This window comes from Hypanus sabinus, chromosome 13 (assembly GCF_030144855.1).
Source record: "Hypanus sabinus isolate sHypSab1 chromosome 13, sHypSab1.hap1, whole genome shotgun sequence".
NCBI lineage: Eukaryota > Metazoa > Chordata > Chondrichthyes > Myliobatiformes > Dasyatidae > Hypanus > Hypanus sabinus.
Window position 1 is genome coordinate 21,039,409 of NC_082718.1, and position 21,577 is coordinate 21,060,985.

The following is a 21,577-nucleotide window of genomic DNA, read 5'->3' on the forward strand; positions in this document are numbered from 1 at the left end:
TTCTCTTTGCGGATGACTCCACCGAGGATGACCTCACAGGCGATGTCTCACACCCAACACCTTCGCGGGGAGATGCACCATCCTTATACATCCCGAAGAGTAATGTCCACATACACGGGCCTGCCCTCAGCCACCAGAGTGAGTTGATAACGCCATGCACGCAATCTGCTCTAGCAGCGGAAGTGAGTCTCTATCAGTCTCGTGTTCCTGGCCTCAAGAGCACCTCAGTCCAACCCTTTGGTTCCCTGCCAGGGTTTGCTGATCACCAGTCAGTGACTCTTCCCCTCACCTTGCTGTACATCAGCCAGTCCCTTCCCTCTCCCCATTGCTGTGCACAATTTGTGGGTATTATTGACCACGGCTAAGGTTGCCCAGTCCGGGGTAACTGTGAGGACAGCAGCTTGAGTGAACGACCTTCAGATAATTAACAAGAACAGGTCATTAATGTAATTATGCATTCAGCATAAAGTTTGAGTTCATAAAATCTGCCATAAATCTGCACTCGTACCCCCTAGTGATTTTAATATTTGCTTGTTTGCCAATCGCTTTAATGGTGTACTTAACCCTTGTGAGCATTTGGACAAAACAGTCTGACAAATCTGCAATGGACGGATTGGAAATTCCTAAAATTCCTGGGAACGGCATAAACCCAAACAAAGATAAAGCAATGGTAGTCAAGTTTCTGTCAGACAGCGTGTTTTTTCCCTCTGAGCTTCAAACAAAGCTGTGGCCCGAGCTGTTACAATCCTGCCAGTGTTTTGCAATGCTGACGGACTTTACCCAGGAAACCATGGTCTGTGGGTACAAGTACACAACGGATGCGTTTCGGGTGCCGGTCAGCTTGGAATGGGAAAATTCCATCCTCTGCCACCTGATTCCTAAACCCATGAACACCACCTCAGTATTCCTCTTTCTCAATATTTATTTACTTGCCAATTTTTAAAATTTAAGCTGTATTTGTCACACGTTCATCGAAACACACAGGGAAGTGCATCGTTTCCGTCAATGACCAGCGCAGTCTGAATGTGGGGCGCCGCAGTAGCCTAGCAGTTAGTGAGTTCAGTTCCGACGCTGTCTGTAAGGAGTTTGTATGTTCCTTCCTGTCAACAGGTGGGATTCCTTCAGGTGCTTCAGACAGCAGCGGGAATTGAACCCCGTTCGTTGCCGCTGTAAAGCCATGGTGTGCTAAATGCTACACTACCATGCTGCCCCTATTGATTCTACATCGCCCTGTCTCGTATAATCGTTCGAGGACGGAATCACTGAAGTTTCTCTTTGTCTAACTGAAAAGTGAATCAACCGAAACTCTGGAATTCCAGGCCACATTCCCGTTGTGCATCCTAAGGCAGCAGGCCAGGATTCCTAGGAGGTGCTGTTCCACATCCCCGGCAGCTGAAGGACCCAGAGCATTTGATTATCGCAGTGTGCAAGGAGGGTGGTGATGTGTGAATCAGTTAACATTGTCAGTCCCCTAATTACTGACAACCTGTGTAGAAAGAAAAAATGAGTTAGTGACCTTCAGGAATGCAATGTTTCTGAGAAAAAAAAACTTCCAATCCCACACCACAGCAGGGCAGGAAAGGCAGGGCCAGAAGGCTATATGACATAGGCCATTCAGCCCATCGAGTCTGTTCCGCCATTCCATCAATACTGATTTATTATCCCTCCCAACCACACTCTCCCTGTAACCTTTGACATCCTTGTTAATCAGGAATCCATAAACCTCCATTTTATATGCCCAGTGACTTGACCTCCACAGTCGACAGTGGCAGTGAAATCCACCACCATCCTCTGGCTAACGAAATGAATTCTCATCTCTGTTCTAAAGGTACACCCTTACACTCTGAAGCTGTACCCTCTGGTCCTTAACTCCCCCACTGTAAGAAACATTCTCTCCATGTCCACTCGTCAATATTCGATGGGCAGGTATTTCGTGAATTACTTTAGAAGTGGAGAGTGACGGGTGTTTGGTTACTACACTGAGGATCATAGGATTGTTGTGGCACAGATGAAGGGTTTTTGTCCCGTTGACTCTGCTGCTAGCTTCAGGTAGGTCTCCTTGGTAAAGCGGTCGGGATTCAATTGCCGCTGCTGTCCCTGCAGAGTTTGCCTGCTCTCTCCACGAGTGCATGGGCTTCCTGCAGATGCACCGGTTTCCTCCCACATTCCGAAAACATGCAAGTTAGTAAATTGTGGGCATCCTACGTTGGCACTGAAAGCGTGGCGGCATTTGCGGGCTGTGCCTAGCTCATAATGTGTTGGTCGTTGACACAAAACAAAGGATTAAAGATTAGCAAACATGAGGAACTCTGCGGATGCTGGAAATTCGAGCAACACACACAAAATGCTGGTGGAACACAGCAGACCAGGCAGCATCTATAGGGAGAAGCACTATCGATGTTTCGGGCCGAGACCCTTCGTCAGGAATAACTGAGAAGAAAGATAGTAAGAGATTTGAAAGATTAAAGATTAGCCCTATTTGCCACGTGCTCATTGGAACATCACTGTATGTTTCAGTGTTTCTTACTTCACTGTATGTTTTAATGTTTTGAAGTACATGTGACAAATAAAGGTAATCTTTCTTTCTTTTTGTAATTTATTTTTTATTGAAGTTCATCGAACATTTCCATAAGATGTATTTCTGACATTGTACATATATATCACAAATCTCCACAAAGTATTTATCTGAGGTATACACATAGAAAAAAGTGGAGAGAAAAAACAAGCAAAAGAAAAAAACTATGTACAAGTAGGGAGTGATCTTTTTTTTACAACAGATTCATTGATTTGTGAGAATAAAATCAGGCCTATGAGGCATTATGTAGTTAAACCATTTTTCCCAGTATGAATCAAATTGTTCCAGCTTATGATTAACAGATGTTGTTATCTTCTCCATTTTGTAAATGTCCATTGTAATTTCCATCCATGCATTTAAAGTTGGGCTCTCCTGTGATAATCATTTCCTACTGAGAGTCTTTTTACCAGCCACCAACAGTATATTCATTAAATATTTATCTCTTTTCAACCATTCTTGAGGTATATATCCAAAATATATGGTCTTACTCTCCAAGGGTATTTCACATTTAAAGATGTCTTGTAGGGCATTGTGTATCCCCCTCCAATAGTTTTTAATAACAGGGCAGTCCCAAAAAATATGATAATGATTTGCATTTTGATTTCCACAATTTCTCCATCAAACAAGGGGATTACTATCATAATGGGATCTCTGAGAGAATGTAATAAAATATCTTATCAAGTTTTCCATCCAAACTCCCTCCATTTCTGTGAACTGGTATACTTCCATTTATCTCCATATTGTTGTCCATTCTTCCTCAGATATAACTATCCCTCCTTCCTTCTCCCATTTTGTTTTAATGTATGAAGTTGAATGTGTTTTAAGATTTGACAACCCCTTATACATGCTTGAAATGATTCTATTACCATTATCTGAATTATATGCTTCTCTAAAGAGCTCTATCAAGCATGTACTTGCCTTGGTTACATTTTTAAGTGTCTTATTAACATATTGTCGCATCTGTAAATACCAATAGAAATCTTAGCGCTGAAAAAATGCTCTCGTTCACATACTGGTCCAATTCCTTTTTGGAATCTCTCAATCAGTTTCTACCACCAAAGGTGTGAGCTTCTGATCAGGTGTGTTCACCAGCCTCTTCTCCACTGATTGTCTACATTTACCTTGGGAGAGCAACCAATGTGATCAAAGACATTGATCATGGTTGTTGACTTCAGGAGGGCACAGAGCAACCACTCCCACTGAACATCGACAGCTCCTCGGTAGAGATTGTAAGGAGCACCAAATTTCTTGGTGTTCACCTGACGGAGAATCTCACCTGGTCCTTCAAACACCAGCTCCATAGCAAAGAAAGCCCAGCAGCGTCTCTACTTTCTGCGAAGGCTGAGGAAAGTCCCTCCCCCACCCCCCATCCTCATCACATTCTACAGGGGTTGTATTGAGAGCATCCTGAGCAGCTGCATCACTGCCTGGTTTGGAAATTGCACCGTCTCGGATCGCAAGACCCTGCAGTGGATAGTGAGGGCAGCTGAGAAGATCATCGGGGTCTCTCTTCCCGCCATCACGGACATTTACACTACACGCTGCATCCACAAAGGAAACAGCATTATGAAGGACCCCATGCACCCCTCATACAATCTCTTCTCCCTCCTGCCGTCTGGGAAAAGGCTCCTAAGCATTCGGGCTCTCACGACCAGACTATATAACAGTTTCTTCCCCCAAGCTATTGGACTCCTCAATACCTGAAGCCTGGACTGACACCTTGCCCTAATGTCCTGTTCATTATTTATTGTAATGCCTGCGCTGTTTTTGTGCACTTTATGTAGTCCTGTGTAGGTCTGTAGTCTAGTGTAGCTTTCTCTGTGTTGTTTTTTTACATAGTTCAGTCTAGTTTTTGTACTGTGTCATGTAACACCATGGTCCTGAAAAACATGGTCTCATGTACTCTATGTACATGTACTCTATGCACTGTACCAGCAGTTATGGTCGAAATGACAATAAAAGTGACTTGACTTGACAGCTCCAACTCAGTCATCCTCTCCTCTCCACCTTCCCACTGGGCAGGGGATACAAAAGCCTGAAAGCACGTACCACCAGGCTCAAGGATAACTTCTATCCCGCTCTTAGCAGACTTTTGAATGGGCCTCTCATACAACATGTATGAGTGTTCAAGTGCAATAGGAGCTGCTTCATCACTTGCCCTACCAGAAGGTGACTGGCCCAGTCACAGAATCGTTCAGAAATCTGCTCAGGATCACAGGGGCTTTTTTTTCTTAAACTTGCAACATTGAGTTCTGGTTTGCAGTGGTGAAGGAAATTGGTGCAATTTACAATGCTGTTGACACCATGTGTACCCCTGCCTGGCCTCAGACAATAAACGGTTTGACTCAGTCTGGGCTGCCGTGGGTGGTACAGGAAGGTTATAATGGACTGAAGAGGTTCTGGGTAGACAGAGACTGCTTGCTGAGAGCAGCAATGCACAACCAGGATAAAATGTATCAAGCACTTTGGTTGTTCCTGCAGGAACAAATCTGAGAACAAGAGTAACATACAGAAAATGCTGGAGGAACTCAGCAGGACAGGCAGCATCTATGGAGGGGAATAAACAGTTGACATTTCTGGTCTTCAGCAGAACTAGGAAGGAAGGGGGCAGCAGCCAGATAATAAAGTGGGGGAGGGGAATGCGCACAAGCTGAAGAGTCGGAGGGCAGCAGAGGTCGCAGAGGAGGAGCTGTCTCACTGAGCTCCTGTCGAAGGGAAGATTTTAAACTTCTTCAGGGTAGGTATAGCTCAAAGAGACTTCACAGTGGGGCAGCAAGCCATCTACCTTAAATCTATTAAAAGAATCTGTTTCCAGTGTCCTCTGCAGACGTCAGAGCCAAAGACGAAATGAAGAAAGAAGTTTTCTTCATTTCTGCCTTATTTTTTTTGAAACTTTTTTAATTGCATTTTTAAGTGATTACAGAGTAAAGTATGGATGATCTTCTGCCTTATTTTTAATCAATAACCCTTAATTTGAGATTCTCCCACGAGGAAGAACCCTCCCCATACCCTCCTCCTCGAGACCTCCCAGATCCTTTCATGCTTCATCTTCTATGATACCGGAAGTTTAAATGTAAATACTCATTTATCTACCCCAAGATCTTAACCATTCAATTCACTTCTGATATTCCCCATCCCATCCCACCAGCCACAGACAAACTCCCACCCACTCACCCAAGCATTCCAACGAGAAATTCGTCATCTCTATACATTAGGATTGCAATTCAATCAGGGGTTGATAGATTTTTAACATCGGAGCAGCACGAACAAGGAATTGGCTTAAAGACAGAAGCCAGAGATGTTAAATGATGGTGCTTTTTCCCCAGACTGGACGAAAATAGAGTGCTCCTAAGCCTCAGGGACCACCGTTGCTTTCTTTGACAAGTCAGTGTCTCCGACTTGGTGAGACTATCAAGTGTCGTTGGGTGGCAGCAGAGTCAGGTGAGGAGGTGGGCAGAGCGGAATGGTAGGGCGTGCGAGGGAGAATAAGTTGCAGGGATTTATGATGGAGGATGGGAGTGACAGGCGAGTGAGCTTACATCCAATGAGCTGACTGGCCACCCTCACTATCATGAGGAAAATTGACAATCCGGTACTTCGTTATTGTTAAATTAGCAGATTATATATAACCAGTTTATTGACTCTCAATTACCGGTAGACTCAAGGCCAACTTCTATCCCACTGTTATATGACTCTTAAATGGATGTCTTGCACAATAAAGCCAAACTCTTGATCTCTCAATCTACCTCATCATGGTCCTTGCTTTTAATTTGTTTATCACTTTCTTTGTAAATATAACAGTTAAGGCCAAGCAAATTAAGATTTCTTACTTGAAAGGTTTTGTGGTTAATGTTCACGATGTACAGCTCAAGTGCTAACAGGTGAGCTAAATTAAATCATAACTTCCCCAAGTGGGATTATGAAGAAACATCAAATGTGTTGGAAAACCACAAGGCAACCACCCTCTTGCTGACTCACCGGAAGGTGGAGAATATTTCATTTTATAATAACCATGTGTTAGCTCTGTTGAAGGAGTATGTTATGGCCTAATACATTAAAGATGTGCACTTATTGTTGAGTTATGATTTACAATGCTCACAAATCAAAATCTTAAAAATACTTAAAGCGCAAGATATTCATAACATTTCCTTCACTCTGACTCATTCTGGCAGCCTCTAGCTTGCTTCAGAATAATGGAATGAATTTGTAGACTAGAAATAAAAATTAACCATAGAACAGTTCGGCACTGTATAGGCCTATTGGCCCACAATCTGTGCCAAAATTTTAACTGATTCTAAGACCAATCTAACCCTTGCCTCCTACGGAGCCCTCTATTCCTCTATTATCCATGTGTCTATCTAACAGGTTCTTAAATGCTCCGCTGTTTCTGCCTCTACCACCACCCCCAGCAGGGGCATTCCACACATCCACCACTCTCAGTTATAAACCAGGCGTACATTCAGGAATGGCTGGCATTCAAAAGAAAGCTTTTCACTGCACCCCTGTAAATGTGACAATAGTAAACCAATTGATTTGCCTTTCCTACAGGTCATTTCTGCACTTCAGTACATTTGAGGTAGTAATAACTGAATAAGGTGTTTCAGTTACAGCGAAAGGGCAGTACGGGCAGACAGTAAGATGCAAGGCCATAACGAAGTAGATTGTGAGGTCAAGGGTCCATCCATCTTATTGTATTAGGGGCTGTTATGTGTTGCAGAGAGCAAGATGGAGTGGTATGATTAAACATCGTTTTTACTGAGGCTTGTGAGTAATGGCACACGTTGGACAACTCATAACGTAGGAGCAATGAACCAGGCTCGCTGAGACAAAAAGACACGCACACTCGAAAACCTCCTGCACGTAGGAAGCGCGGTCAATTCACTGCGCCAGCGGTAGGCCGCAACTGCATTTGCCACATCCTCACAATCGATCTGATACAGGGCAGGGGCCACTTGCATGAACAGAAGCTGCGCTTCATACTGAATACACACATATACAGTAAAAATTAGAATCGACTGAGGTAGTGAAAAGCTTGTGTTATACACTGCTCATACAGATCAAATCATCACACAGTGCATTGAGGTGATCAAGGTAAAACAACAACAGAATGCAGAATAAAGTCTAACAGCTACAGAGAATGCAAGTAATCAATAAGCTGCGATTATAATGAGTTCGTTCAGGTTTATTGTGATTCAACCATACACGGGTATACCGTCAAACTAGACAACATTCCTTCAGAACAAGGCGCACAACACAGTACATATAACTCACACATGAAACACATAAGGTAATATTACTACAAATAAATTAACAACTAATAAGTGCATATATGATACAAGTTAAAAAGTAAACAGTATAATGTTACTGGTGTTTCATGCTGTTTGTGACGAGACCTGGGTGGTGGCTGGGAGTTCAATTGTCTGAAAGCCCAGGGGAAGAGGCCATTTCCCACCCTAACAGTTCTTTTGCTAGTGGTACCTCCTGTCCAATGGTAGGGGGTCAAAGTGATGTTGGATGGATGGGAGGGATCACTGACAATGCTAAGGGCCCTGCGTTGTCTTTGCAAATTTCGCATCATATGAGTCAGTGACGATAAAGCTGATTCTGTTTCTGCTCTGAAGTATTGAGAGAGGACAGACACTCACATCTGCTTCTCTTCCAGCTCATGTGCTCCACGGTGCAGAGGGCCCTCTTCGAGGAGGAAGACAGAGTGAAGAGGCTGATCGACAGGGTTGCCATGCTCGAGACTCGGAACAAGCAGCTGAAAGACAAGGTCAAGAGAGTGAAACGCGCCCTGCGGCAGGTGAAGAAGAAGAGCCGGCGCGTGGACCAGCTGAACAAAAAACTGTTGGAGAAGTCGTCAAACAGCGGCAGCCAGCACCCTCACTATGTCAAACCAGGCTCCAACATGGCAATCCTGAAAGGTTAACAGACAGGAAGCGCGCAATGCCTCTGAAAGAATCAAAGTCTTTTATTGTTCGTCTTGTGATTCCCGCCGAGCTAACACAGGAAGTGCTGGGCATTCCAGTTAGCAGAGTCACTACCCCACTAAACCACTGGGTCCCTCTCCCCACCCATTTATGAATAGTTTTATAGTCTCATTGCTTTAAGGAGAGGGAAGATGAAAAATCTTACTGAGCACATTATTAATCATTACATAGAACTTAGAGCATAGAATATTACAGCATAGTACAGGCCATTTGGCCCTTGAAGTTGTGCCAGTCTTTTAATACACTTCAACATCAATCCAACCCTTCCCTCCCACATATCCCTCCATTTTTCTCTCATCATGTGCCTATCTAAAATGTCCCTACGTATTTGACTTTACCAGCGCATCCTTGCACTTGCCATTTTCTGTGTAACAAAATCTGATGTCCCTCTATACATCCCCTTCCAATCACCTCAAAGTTACACACGCTTGTATTAGCCATTCCACTGTGGGGAGAAAGTTGCTGGCTGAACATTCTATCAAGGCCTATCATCATCTTATACACCTCTATCAAGTCACCTCTCATCCTCCTATGCTCCAAGGAGAAAAACCCTAGCTGGTACAATCTTTCATCATAAGACATGCTCTGAAATCCAGACAGCATCCTGGTGAATCTTCTCTTCACTCTCTCTAAAGCTTCCTCATCTTCCTATAATGAGGTGACCGGAACTGAACATGATACTTCAGGAGTATTCTAAGTAGGGTTTTACATAGCTACAACATCACCTCACAGCTCTTGAACACAATCCACCAAAGATCATCACACCATACATCTTCTTAACCACCCTATCAAGTTGAGTGGCAACTACTCCAAGATCAATCTAACCTTTCCTTCCTCAATAGCCCTCCATTTTTCTTTCACCATGTGCCGTTAAGCATTTCTTGTTTTAGGAGCAGTGTTTCCTTTTGAGTTGTCCATATCACCATAGTCAGCAGAAGGATTGCTGGTACAAATGTCCTGACAGTATCTGTAGTCTTCAGTGGTCTCCTTCGTAGAATCTTTGTGTGGATGATTGGATGACTGGTGTTTTGCAGGAAGTGTGGCATTTGTCCGTTCGAAAATTCTTGTAAACCTCTGCAACACATTTACAACAAATATAACTTCTGAAAACACTTTGTCTCTGAGAAATTACCTTGCAGCATGTCACCAAGTAAACCATTTGGAAATCACATTGTTTCTTCAGCCATTAGTACAACATTGTCTATATATTTCAATAAAAATGTATACTTTGCTAATTATTCCATTTCTGATGATGAGTTACAAAGTTTATTGTCCCAGTTTCTTAGAACAGGAACAGAGCCTTTGGTTCACAATATCTGTGCTGAACATGATGCTAAATTAAACTAAATCCTTTCTGCCTATTCATGATGAACACCCCTCCACTCCCTGCATATTCATGTGTCTCTCTAACAGTCTCTAAAACACCGTTACTCTATTGGCACCACACAAAATGCTGGAGGGACTCGGCAGGTCAGGCAGCATCTATGGAGGGGAATAAACAGTCGACATTTCTGGTTGAGACCATCAGGACTGGAAAGGAAGGAAGTGCATTGACCAAATAACAGGAACCACACTTTTAGACAAGTATGTTCCAGATTCCAATCTCTTCCTCAAATCCCCTCTAAACCTCTGGGCAATTACTTTAAACCTTTGCCTCTTTGATTCAGACACTGCAATGGGGAAACATTTCTTACCATCTACCTCACTCAGATGGAAAGCAAAAGAAATTACTTTCAAGTTTATTGTCATTATTGTCATTTCATGAAAGGAAAAAGTGAAAGGGATGGTGAAATACTTTTCCATGTGCTTACCTACTTGAAACTGAGTGCCTTGTTTAATTTGTGTCCATGGACTTCCTCCAATTGGCTCCTGACAAAGTATTACATGCATTAGGACTAATGTATCTCCCCTTTCACAGGAGACAAGCCACTGGGATCATTTGCTCTGCATATTGTTGTTTAGGGTTTGAACCACTACTAGAGGTCAAAGTTCAAAGTATTGAACATAAGAAGCACTCACAAGAGAAGTGTAAATGAAACATAAATTATACACAATTTTTGCAAGAACAAAATTAGAACACAAATTTAAAATAAATATCTGTGAGTGCTCTGGCCCCTCCATCAAAGTTAGAACATTACAGCACACACAGTACAGGCCTTTTGGCCCATGATGTTCTGCTGACTTTCTAAACTACTCTTAAGATCAATCTAACCCTTCCTTCCATATAACCCTCCATTTTTAATTCATCCAAGTTCCTGTCTTAGAGTTTATTAAATATCCCGAATGTATCTGACTCCACCATCACCCCTGGCAGTGCATTCCACACACCCACCACTCTCTGTGTATAAAAGCCTACCTCTGACATCCCCCCCCCCCCCATACTTTCCTCCAATCACCTTAAGATTTTGCTCTCTCGTATTATCCATTGTCACCCTGGGAAAACGTCCCAGGCTATCCACTCAATCGACGCCTCTTATCATCTTGTACAAATTTAATGAAACTGTTCAGACTATTTGCTTTGACAGCTGTGAAACTTTGCCGTCCCGTTGTGTGGTCGGGCTGTATCCCTGGAGTTCCACAGCCCGTGCACAAGGATACTGTGAGAATCAAAGTGTTGGTGTTGTGATACCTTCCCGGCAATGTCTCTGTCAGAGTCGGAACTAAGTCAGAGTTGCGCTGAGATTGACCCATTTCCTGATTTCGTGTCCGATTCGTCCATACCTCTGTTCTTGGTTTTCTAATTTAGTGTGGGATGAGGTGGCTAATTATAGAGCTGCTGAATTCAAAATAAAATAAAAATCAAATTTGTGTTTATTGTCGTCTGCGTAAGTCCATGTACGGACAGGTGGAATGAAAAACGTACTTGCTGCAGCATCACAAAAGCAGCATTTAAGGTGAGGGGGGGAAAGTTCAAGGGAGATGTGGGGGGCAGGTTTTTTTACGCAGAGAGTGTTGGATACCCGGGATGTGCTGCCTGGGGTGGTGGTGGAGGCAGCTACATTAGGGGCTTTTAAGAGACGTGTAGATAGACACTTGAATGTAAATAAAATGGAGGGTTTTCGATATTGTGAAGGTAGAAGGGATTTGTCTAGTTGTCCATTTGATTACCAATTTACAAACAAGAGAAACTCTACAGATGCTGGAAATCCAAGCAACACACACAAAATGCTGGAGAAACTCAGCAGACCAGGCAGCATCTATGGAGAAGAGTAAACAGTCAACGCTTTGGGCTGAGACCCTCAGGACCTGATGAAGGGTCTCGGCCCGAAACTTTGACTGTTTACTCTGCTGAGTTCCTCCAGCATTTTGTGTGTGTTACTTTATTAAGTTAATTGGTTTAGCACAACATTGTGGGCTGAGGGGCCTGTTCCTGTGCTGTACTCTTCTATTCTATGTTTGTTCACAAGAAAAACATATATTAAATATAAATTGTACACAGTTTTACAAAGAAGCCTTGGATTTTATTATCTGCTGGCACTGCACTTGCTCTGTAACTGTCACACTTTTTCAGTGTTCTGTTATCGTTGCCTCAGGGCCTGTTGACATGGTCTGCAGGGATGGCATGCAAAACAAAGTTTTTCACTGTACCTCGGTACATGTGATAGTGATAAACCGGTTTATCGGTTTGCAAGCATCACCACTGTGCACATAAACCAAGGCCGCATTTCTTTATAAGCATTATTGTCGGCAGTGTTAGTACTCCTCACTTTAACAGTGAGGCGGGGGACACAAGGGGGGAGGGAGGAGGAATGTGCAGACAAGTTGGGTTACCAGATCTTAAGATGGAGACAGCAGCCAAAGTAAAGTTACTTTCTCTTCCTCTCCAGTGTGAGGAGTGACTGCAGAAATATTAAGACATAGGAGCAGAATTAGGCCATTCAGCCCATTGAGTCTGACCCAGCATTCAATCACGGCTGATTTATTTAGTATCTCAATCCTATTCTCTTGTCCTGTCCCCATAACCTTTGATGCCCTTACTAATCAAAAACCGCTTTAAATATACCCCATGATTTGGCTTCTGCAACTGTCGGTGGCAATGAATTCCACAGATTCAACACCCACTGGCTAAAGAAATTCTTCCTCCGCTCTGTTCTAAAGGGATATCCTCGTTCTCTGAGGCTGTGCCATTTGGTTCCGGACTCCCACCACTGGAAACATCCTATCCATGTCCAGTCTATCTAGTCCTTACAATATTCAATAGATTTCAATGAGATGCCCCCCTCTGTCCTTCATTCTTTTAAACTCCAGGCCCAGAATCATCAAACGGCCCTCATGTGTTAACCCTTTCATTCCTGGGTTGATTCTCATGAATCTCCTCTGGACCTTCTCCGATGCCAACACGTCCTTCCTCAGAACTCTCCTTTGGCAAAAAAGCCAGAGATTTGCTTCAAGTTGAAACAATGTTAGATCAATAATGGAATGAGAAACAGCTGTAAAAGGTAGAGAGTGACAGCAACTTGCTGTTCATTGAAGCCACTTTGGTCAGATGCTGGTTTTCCAGAAATATCCCAGCAACAAGCATCACTTCTGAAAGCAAAATAAAAGGGGCTTGAGTTTAATGGATTGAGATTACAAAATGGGTTACAAATATTTTTCCTTTTTTTCTGCCAACTTTCTCCTGTGCTTTCCTCTCCTGAAGCAACAGGTTTCCTTTTGGATATCCTCCTTCCAGTTCAAGTATGAACACGAGAGATTCTGCAGATGCTGGAAATCCAGAGAAACACAAAGTGCTGGAGGAATTCAGCGGGTCAGGCAGCGTCTATGGAAGAGAAATAAGAGTCAGCGTTTCAAGCCGAGAGCCTTCAACGGGACTAGAAAGAAAGGGGCAAGAAGCCAGAAGGTTATAGGGAAAAGGCAAGAGAACAGGGATAAGAGGGAAGATAAATCAGTCATGATCAAATGGTGGAGCAGACTCAATGGGCCAAATGGCCTAATTCTGCTCCAAGTCTTAAAGTCTTATTTTTGGAGGCAGTGGAGATGTAAGTGGTCCATGGAGGGGAGGTTGGTTTCCATGATGTGCTGAGCCGTCTCTATAACGTGACAGTTTCTCGTAAGGAAAACATAATATATCACACTGATCCCGAAGTTTGCCACACAGACCACCTCGCTTTTGGTTGCAAAGCCACAAACAAACTGGTTGTTCCTTTCGATGTGGGGCTTCGCTGTTGGAGAGGTATTCCGCAAGGGAAAATTTTTGGTTCATAAAAGTAGTGTCTGATAAACAAGAAAAGGCCTTGTAAGCAAAACACATGGCTGCCAGCTGTGGTTACGGCATTATACCGCTCATAAACTCATGATTAGCAGCTGAGAGATTGCTCGATATGTGCAAACTACGCACCAGTGATAATATCACTGACAAAGCTCTGTGCCCTGATCCTGACGGTTAGAATCGATGTTTCATACGTTCAGTCCAAAAGCAAATAGGAACACAAGAGGTTCTGCAGATACTGGAAACCCAGTGCACACACGTACAAACACAGGAGGGACTCAGCACGTCAGACAGCATCAATGGAAATGAATAAACAGATGGTGTTTCAAACCAAGACCCTCCATCAGGACCCCTCATGAGGAGACTCTATGTCTCTTGCCTTTATGGCAAGAAATGAAAGTCACAGCTTGGAGCTTTGAAACAATTCCTTATTGTTTCAAAGCTTTCCTCCTATCATCTTTCGGCTTTTAACTTCATCAGCCTTCCTCACTCACCCACCTGGTCTTGCCTATCAGCTGTCAGCATGATGCCCTCCCCACAACCCCCCCCCCCACTCCACTTTCTTTTTCTCGCTTCTATCCCCTTTGTTCCCAAGCCTGATTAAGTGTCTCGCACAAAATATTGACTATTTATTCCTCTCCGTAGATGCTGCCTGACCTGCTGACTAGATAGATGATCTGGATTCCCTGCACTGATTCCTGGGGTACGAGGCATGTTTTATTTGAGAAGATGAAGAAAGTGGGTCTGTATTCTGTGGGTTTTAGAAGAATGACGGGTGATTGTGTTCAAAAGTGAAAGATCCTAAGGGGTCATTCAAGATCTTAGCACTATTTGGAGAATCTTGAAGGAGGGGACACAGATACAAGATTATAGGGTCAGTCACTTAACTGAGGCGCATTGGAACATTACAAAAAGTGGTAAGTCTTTGGAATTCTCTACCCCATCTCTGTGGGAAGTGGATCACTGGGGTCTTTGAAGAGGAAGTAGACATATATGGTAACTCTACATCTCCTCCCCCATTGCCATTCAGAACCCCCAATGGCAACATTTCACCTGTGAGTCTGTTGTGGTCTTCTACTATATACAGTGTTCTTGGACTGGCTTCCTCTACGTTGGTGAGACTCGCCATAGATTGGGGTGGAGGTGCTTTTTGATCACCTGCTCTGCCTGCTGCTAAAGGCAGGATCTCCTGCTGCCGACCCATTTCAATTCAACTTCCCGTTCTCATTCCCATTCTGATATGTTGGTCCATGACTCCTCAACTGCCATGATGAGGCCAAACTCAGTTTGGAGGAGCAACACCTCCTCTTCCATCTGGTATGAACATCAGCTTCTCTAACTGCAGATAATTTCTCCCCTCCCCCCACCCTTTCTGTCCTTTTCCATTCTCCATTCTGGTTCCCTTCTCTCTCCCAACTGGTTCCCCTCCTCCTTCCCTTTCCTCCATGGTCCCCTGTCTTCTGCTACTAGCTTCCCCATTCTTGAGTCCCTTATTCTTTCCACCCATCACCTGCTAGCTTTTTACTTCATCAGCCTTCCCCACCCACCCACCTTCCTCAAATCTGGTCTTGCCGTCTCCTGTCAGCATGTCATCCTCCCCACGCCCCTCCTTCTAATTTCTTTTTCTGGCTTCTATCCCCTTCATTTCTAATCCTAATTAAGTGTCTCACACAAGAGATTGACTATTTATTCCTCTCCATTGATGCTGCCTGCTCTGCTGAGTTCCACCAGCATTTTGCATGTGTGCTCTGTATTTCCAGCATCTGACCATAAGACTATATGACATAGGAGCAGAATTAGGCCACTCAGCCCTTCAAATCGGTTCTTCCATTCCATCACGGCTGAATGGTCTGCATTCAATTATTTGTATCCATCATTCCCTTCTGCAGAATCATTTGTGTGTAGGAGGTAGATATAGTGAAACTGGTTTATTATTGTCATATGTACTAAGAAACAATGAAAAGCTTGTCTTCCATACTGGTCATACAGATGAAGACATTACACAGTGTATTGAGCTAGAATAAGGCAAAACATTAACAATACAGAATAAATGGTAAAAGCCACAGATCAAGTGTAGTGCAGGTGAACAATAAAGTGCAAGATCATAACAAGGTAGACTGTGAGGTCAAGAGTCTACCTTTTCATACAATACAACTATTGTGTATTTAATATTTCTGTTATATTTGAGTATTATTGTAAATACATTGATTAAGCATTACTGTTCATTTAAATAATTCATCATGGGTTATATGTAAAAAAAATGTGAATTGCATACTTCATGACACCACCATGTCATATGTGCATGCCTCGCTTAAAGTAAACACAAAGTTAGACTCATATTTCGGACTCTCCTTTCTTTTGATTCTGCTTATGAAACCCAAAGCATTCGGCAATCAACAAAATGTTTGGTTCTAAATGTTCCTGCATTACTCTCACAATCCTCCTTTCAGCTGGTTAAGTTGGAACTGGGTTGGGAGGTAGGGCTCTTCAACGATAATTTGGGCCCTTCGTTTGCAACGCTCGTGGTAAATGTCATAAATGGGGAGGGGTGGGGGACACCCTCATGATCCCCTTGGCATTTTTTACAACAATCACTCGATGGGCTGAGTGACCTTCAACTGTGCCATCACAGCTCAATGATGTTCATGCCCCTCTCAATCTTCCCTACTCCCCTGCAAAACTAAACCTTGATCGATCAACTGATTGGTGGTTCTTTTTTTTTAATTTACCTTCTGTATCAGTTAGGTTGTGGCCCACAGCCCTCAGCCCTCATGAAACAGGACAAAAATATCCCCGCTCATTTCTTGTCGAGAGTTGGTAATCACCACAGTGAATGTGTTTCTGATATTGCTGTAAATAGAAGCAAAGGAAACCTTCTCTGATGTGTGACTAAATGTGCTGAAGCTTGTTTCGTGTTGTCAGCGATGAACACAACTGTTAGTTATCCGAAGGTGTGCTAAAAATAAAAAGTTCCAGTCGACTGCCTGAGCTGCTGAATTTTCTGTGTTATTCCTCAGTGCCTGGACCTTTTAAGAGGCGGTCACGTTGCAATAGTCTGGCGTCACATATGGACCAAACTGAGGAGGAATTTTTAGATACTCCCCTGAACTTGCCTCACATCTAACAAGTATGTGGACAGCCTCAAGAGGAGTATGAACAGATCCTCGAGCCAGCAGCCGAGAAGTGGGATTAGGCAACATTCAATTTGTTGATTCCAGGTTGTTACTTTGCTTCAGTTCTCAACTGGATGCTAGTGTGGGATGTAAGAGTATCACAACAATTAGCACAACACTTCAGAGTGCCAGTGATCACCGATCAGGGTTCAATTTCTGCTGCCATCTGTATGTTCTCCCTCTGACTGTGTCAGTTTCCTCTGGGTGCTCAGGTTTCCGCCAACATTTCAAAAGGCATACACGTTAGAGGTTAATAATTTGTGGCTGTGCTATGTTTGCACCGGAAACGTAACGACACTTGCAGACTGCCCAAGCAGAACCTTGGACTGCGTTGGACATTGACACAAAATGAAGCATTTCACTGTATGTCCTGTGCTTTGATGCACGAGACATTTAAAGCTCATCTTTAATCTTTTAGTTTCTTTTATAATATAATGCTGTACCCTCTTCTCAATGGGCAGGCTGAACAGAAGCCTGAAGTCCCACATCATCAAGTTCAGGAACAGCTGCTTTCCTACAGCCATCAGATACTTGAGCCGAGCTGTATAACCCCAACACGACCTCAGCAATGGAACACTATCACCTATCTCTTGTATTACCATAGATAGTTCTTTTTTGCACTAAGGTCTTGTTTTTGCCTTGTTTCTTTTTCCTCTCTTTTCACTATCTTGAATAATTTATGTACAATTTATATTCTGTGGGACATCTGTACCCACGTGCCTGTAATGCTTTTGCAAGCGGGCTTTTCATTGTACCTGTACTTCACCATACTTGGGCACAGGACAATAAACTCAACTTCGCTTCACTTGACTTAGAGATAAAGATTAAAGATTATTTCACATGTTGATTAGTTTTTTAAACTAATCAATAGATTCAAGTCCTAGTATATCTTCATGCAACTGAATCCTCAATTTTTTCACTTACTGACCCCAGTAAGTTGGGATTGACAACAGCATCTTCACAATCTCCCTCAGCACAGGTGCACCACCAGGCTTTGTCCCTAGCCCCCTGCTCTACCTGCTTTGTACTTAAAACTGTAAGGCCAAGCACAACTCCAAAGCCATATTTAAGTTTGCAGACGACACCAGTGTCGTTGGCCAAATCAGAGGTGGTGATGAATCAGCATATAGGAAGGAGATTAAAAATCTGGCTGAGCGGTGCCTTAACAACAACCTCTCACTTGATGTCAGCAAGACCAAGAAGCTGATTATTGACTTCAGGAGGGGGAAAATGAGGCAGTCCTCATTGGGGGATCAGAGGTGGAGAGGGTCAGCAACTTTAAATACCTAGGTGTTATAATTTCAGAGGATCTGCCCGGCACTTAAGTGCCATTACAAAGCAAGCACTGCAACACCTCTGCTTTCTTAGAAATTTGCTAAGATTTGGCAGGTTATCTAAAATTTTGACGAACTTCTACAGAAGTGTGGTGGATAGAATATTGACTGGTTGTACCATAGCCTGGTATGGAAACACCAATGTCCTTGAATGGAAAATCCTACAAAATGTAGTAGATATGGCCCAGTCCACCACTGAGCACATTTACATGGAGTGCTAATGCAGGCAAGCAGCATCCATCATCAAAGACCCCCACCATCCAGTCCATGCTTTCTTCTCACTGCTGCCATCAGAAAGAGGTACAGGAGGGCCTCAGGACCCAGGAGCAGTTATTACCCCTCAACCTTCAGGCCCTTGAACCAGAGGGTATTTTCACTCAACTTCACTCACCTCATCACTGAACTGTTCCTATGACCTATAGACTCACTTTCGAGGACCATATAACCATATAACCATATAACAATCACAGCACGGAAACAGGCCATCTCGGCCCTCCTAGTCCGTGCCGAACTCTTAATCTCACCTAGTCCCACCTACCCGCACTCAGCCCATAACCCTCCACTCCTTTCCTGTCCATATACCTATCCAATTTTACCTTAAATGACACAACTGAACTGGCCTCTACTACTTCTACAGGAAGCTCATTCCACACAGCTATCACTCTCTGAGTAAAGAAATACTCCCTCGTGTTTCCCTTAAACTTCTGCCCCCTAACTCTCAAATCATGTCCTCTCGTTTGAATCTCCCCTACTCTCAATGGAAACAGCCTATTCACGTCAACTCTATCTATCCCTCTCAAAATTTTAAATACCTCCATCAAATCCCCCCTCAACCTTCTACGCTCCAATGAATAGAGACCTAACTTGCTCAACCTACCTTTCTCTGTAACTTAAGTGCTGAAACCCAGGTAACATCCTAGTAAATCGTCTCTGCACTCTCTCTAATTTATTGATATCTTTCCTATAATTCAGTGACCAGAACTGTACACAATATTCCAAATTTGGCCTTACCAATGCCTTGTACAATTTTAACATTACATCCCAACTTCTGATTGATAAATTGATTGATAGATACTTTATTCATTCCCAAGGGGAAATTCAATATTTTTCCAGTGTCCCATACACTTATTGTAGCAAAACTAATTACATACAGTATTTAAAATATGATATGCATCTAAAATCACCCTCCCAAAAAGCATTAATAAATAGCTTTTAAAAAGTTCTTAAATAGTTTACTAAAGTGCATTGAGTGGTAACTTAAGCTCAGTCCTAACCCCGGCACTTAACATGTCTTGCTCCTGGTGGTTGAATTGTAGAGCCGAATGGCGTTGGGGAGTAATGATCTCTTCATCCTGTCTGAGGAGCATTGCATTGACAGCAACCTGCTTTGATTTATAAAGGCCAGCATTCCAAAAGCCTTCTTCACCACCCTATCTGCATGAGACTCCACCTTCAGGGAACTATGCACTGTTATTCCTAGATCTCTCTGTTCCTCTGCATTCCTCAATGCCCTACCATTTACCCTGTATGTTCTATTTGGATTATTCCTGCCAAAATGTAACAGAATGGCAGAAGTCAGTAGACCTTTTAAAGGTCCATAAGCAGGTCTCCTGAGACAGTGTGTATGGTTTGACAAATGCTTCAGCAATTCTTGAATAACATGATATCTCAGAAAAAAGGTAATTACGAAAAGAATGACTCCAGTGTGATTTAGGCTGTATAAGGTTTCCCAAATGCCACCATCTGCTCCGTAGTGTCCATGGTCAACCAAAGCATCAGGGCTTCTGGGTCAGGGGAGTCAATATCCCTTCATCAGTGAAAGGCAGAACTTATGGTTACACACACACACACACACACACACACACACACACACACACACACACACACACACACACACACAGACACACACGCGCGCGCGTGCGCACATGCACACACACATGCACACACACACACACACACATGCTCTCATACACAAATGCAGATTCAGACTTGCACATACATGAACATACTGTGTATGTTGTACTCACAAATTACACATTTCACTTCATGTTTCGATGTTCAAAGTTAATTTATTATCAAAGTACATATGTCACCATATACGATCCTAAGATTCATTTTCAGTCACAGCAAATGCAAGAAACACAATGGAATCAATGAAAGACTGCACGCCACGGGACAGATAGACAACTAATGTCCAAAAAGCAACAAACTACCAATACAAAGGAAAGACAAAAAAGGAAATATAAATAATAAATAAATAGGCAATAAATATCGAGAACATGAGCTGATGATGCTCCTGAAACATCGCAGGTTTGAGACCATCAGTCTGATTCTCTCCATCGACGCTGCCCCACCTTCACTTCAGTGCCATGCCAGACATAAAAATCGGTACAAATTACAATAAGAATATAAATAAATAAATAGTGTAATAAGAGTAAAATAGTGAAATGGTGTCCATGGACCATTCAGATAGCTGATGGTAGAGGGGAAGATGCTGTTCCTAAAATGTCGGGTGTGTGTCTTTAGGCTCCTGTACCTCCTTGCTGATGGTAGTAATGAGAAGAGCATATGTCCTGGGTGGTAATGGTCCTTCATGATGGACTCCTTGAGGCATTGCCTATTGAAGGTGTCCTCGGTGATAGGGAGGCTAATGCACATGATGGGGCTAGCTGAGTTTACAATCCTCTGCAGCTCTTCCCAATCCTGTACATTGGTGCCTCCATACCACATGGTGATGAAAACCATTGTGTGTACATTGAAAACAAGAACTGTCTTCCAACAAGTCCTGCTTTTACTATAATCTAGTCAAGCTGGATGATCAGACAATCACATAAAAACTTTAATTTAAAATGAATGGGAAATAATAAAACCATGTACAGAAGGTTAAATAGAGGGTGGGACAAGTACATTGCGTGGCCACTTTATTAGATACTTCCTGTATGTAATAATGTGGCCACTGAGTACTTGTTTGTGGTCTTCTGCTGCTGTAGCTCGTCCACTTCAAGGTTTGAAGTGCCTTGTGTTCAGAGATGCTCTTCTGCACAGCACTGTTGTAACATGCGATTATTTGAGTTATTATCACCTTCCTGTCAGCTTAAATCTCCTGTGACTTCTCTTTATAAAAAGTGTTTTCACCCACAGGAATGCTGCTCACTGGATGTCACTTGTTTTTCACACTATTCTCTAAGCTCTAGAGAGTGTTGTGCGTGAAAATCCCAGGAGATCAGCAGTTTCTGAGATACTCAAACCACCCCATCTGGCACCAACAATCATTCCATGGCCAAAGTCACATAGAT

General features: G+C 43.0%; 1 protein-coding gene across 1 annotated transcript in view; it reads left to right on the forward strand.

The window, feature by feature from the left end:
- ccdc3a (coiled-coil domain containing 3a) overlaps positions 1–12,005 on the forward strand; it is a 69,541-nt gene extending 57,536 nt beyond the window's left edge. Inside the window, exon 3 of the mRNA XM_059987283.1 lies at positions 8,238–12,005. Within this exon, the coding sequence (XP_059843266.1) occupies positions 8,238–8,504 (267 nt within the window). The 3' untranslated portion in view covers positions 8,505–12,005. The remainder of the gene's footprint in view (positions 1–8,237) is intronic.
- Positions 12,006–21,577: the final 9,572 nt, after the last annotated feature.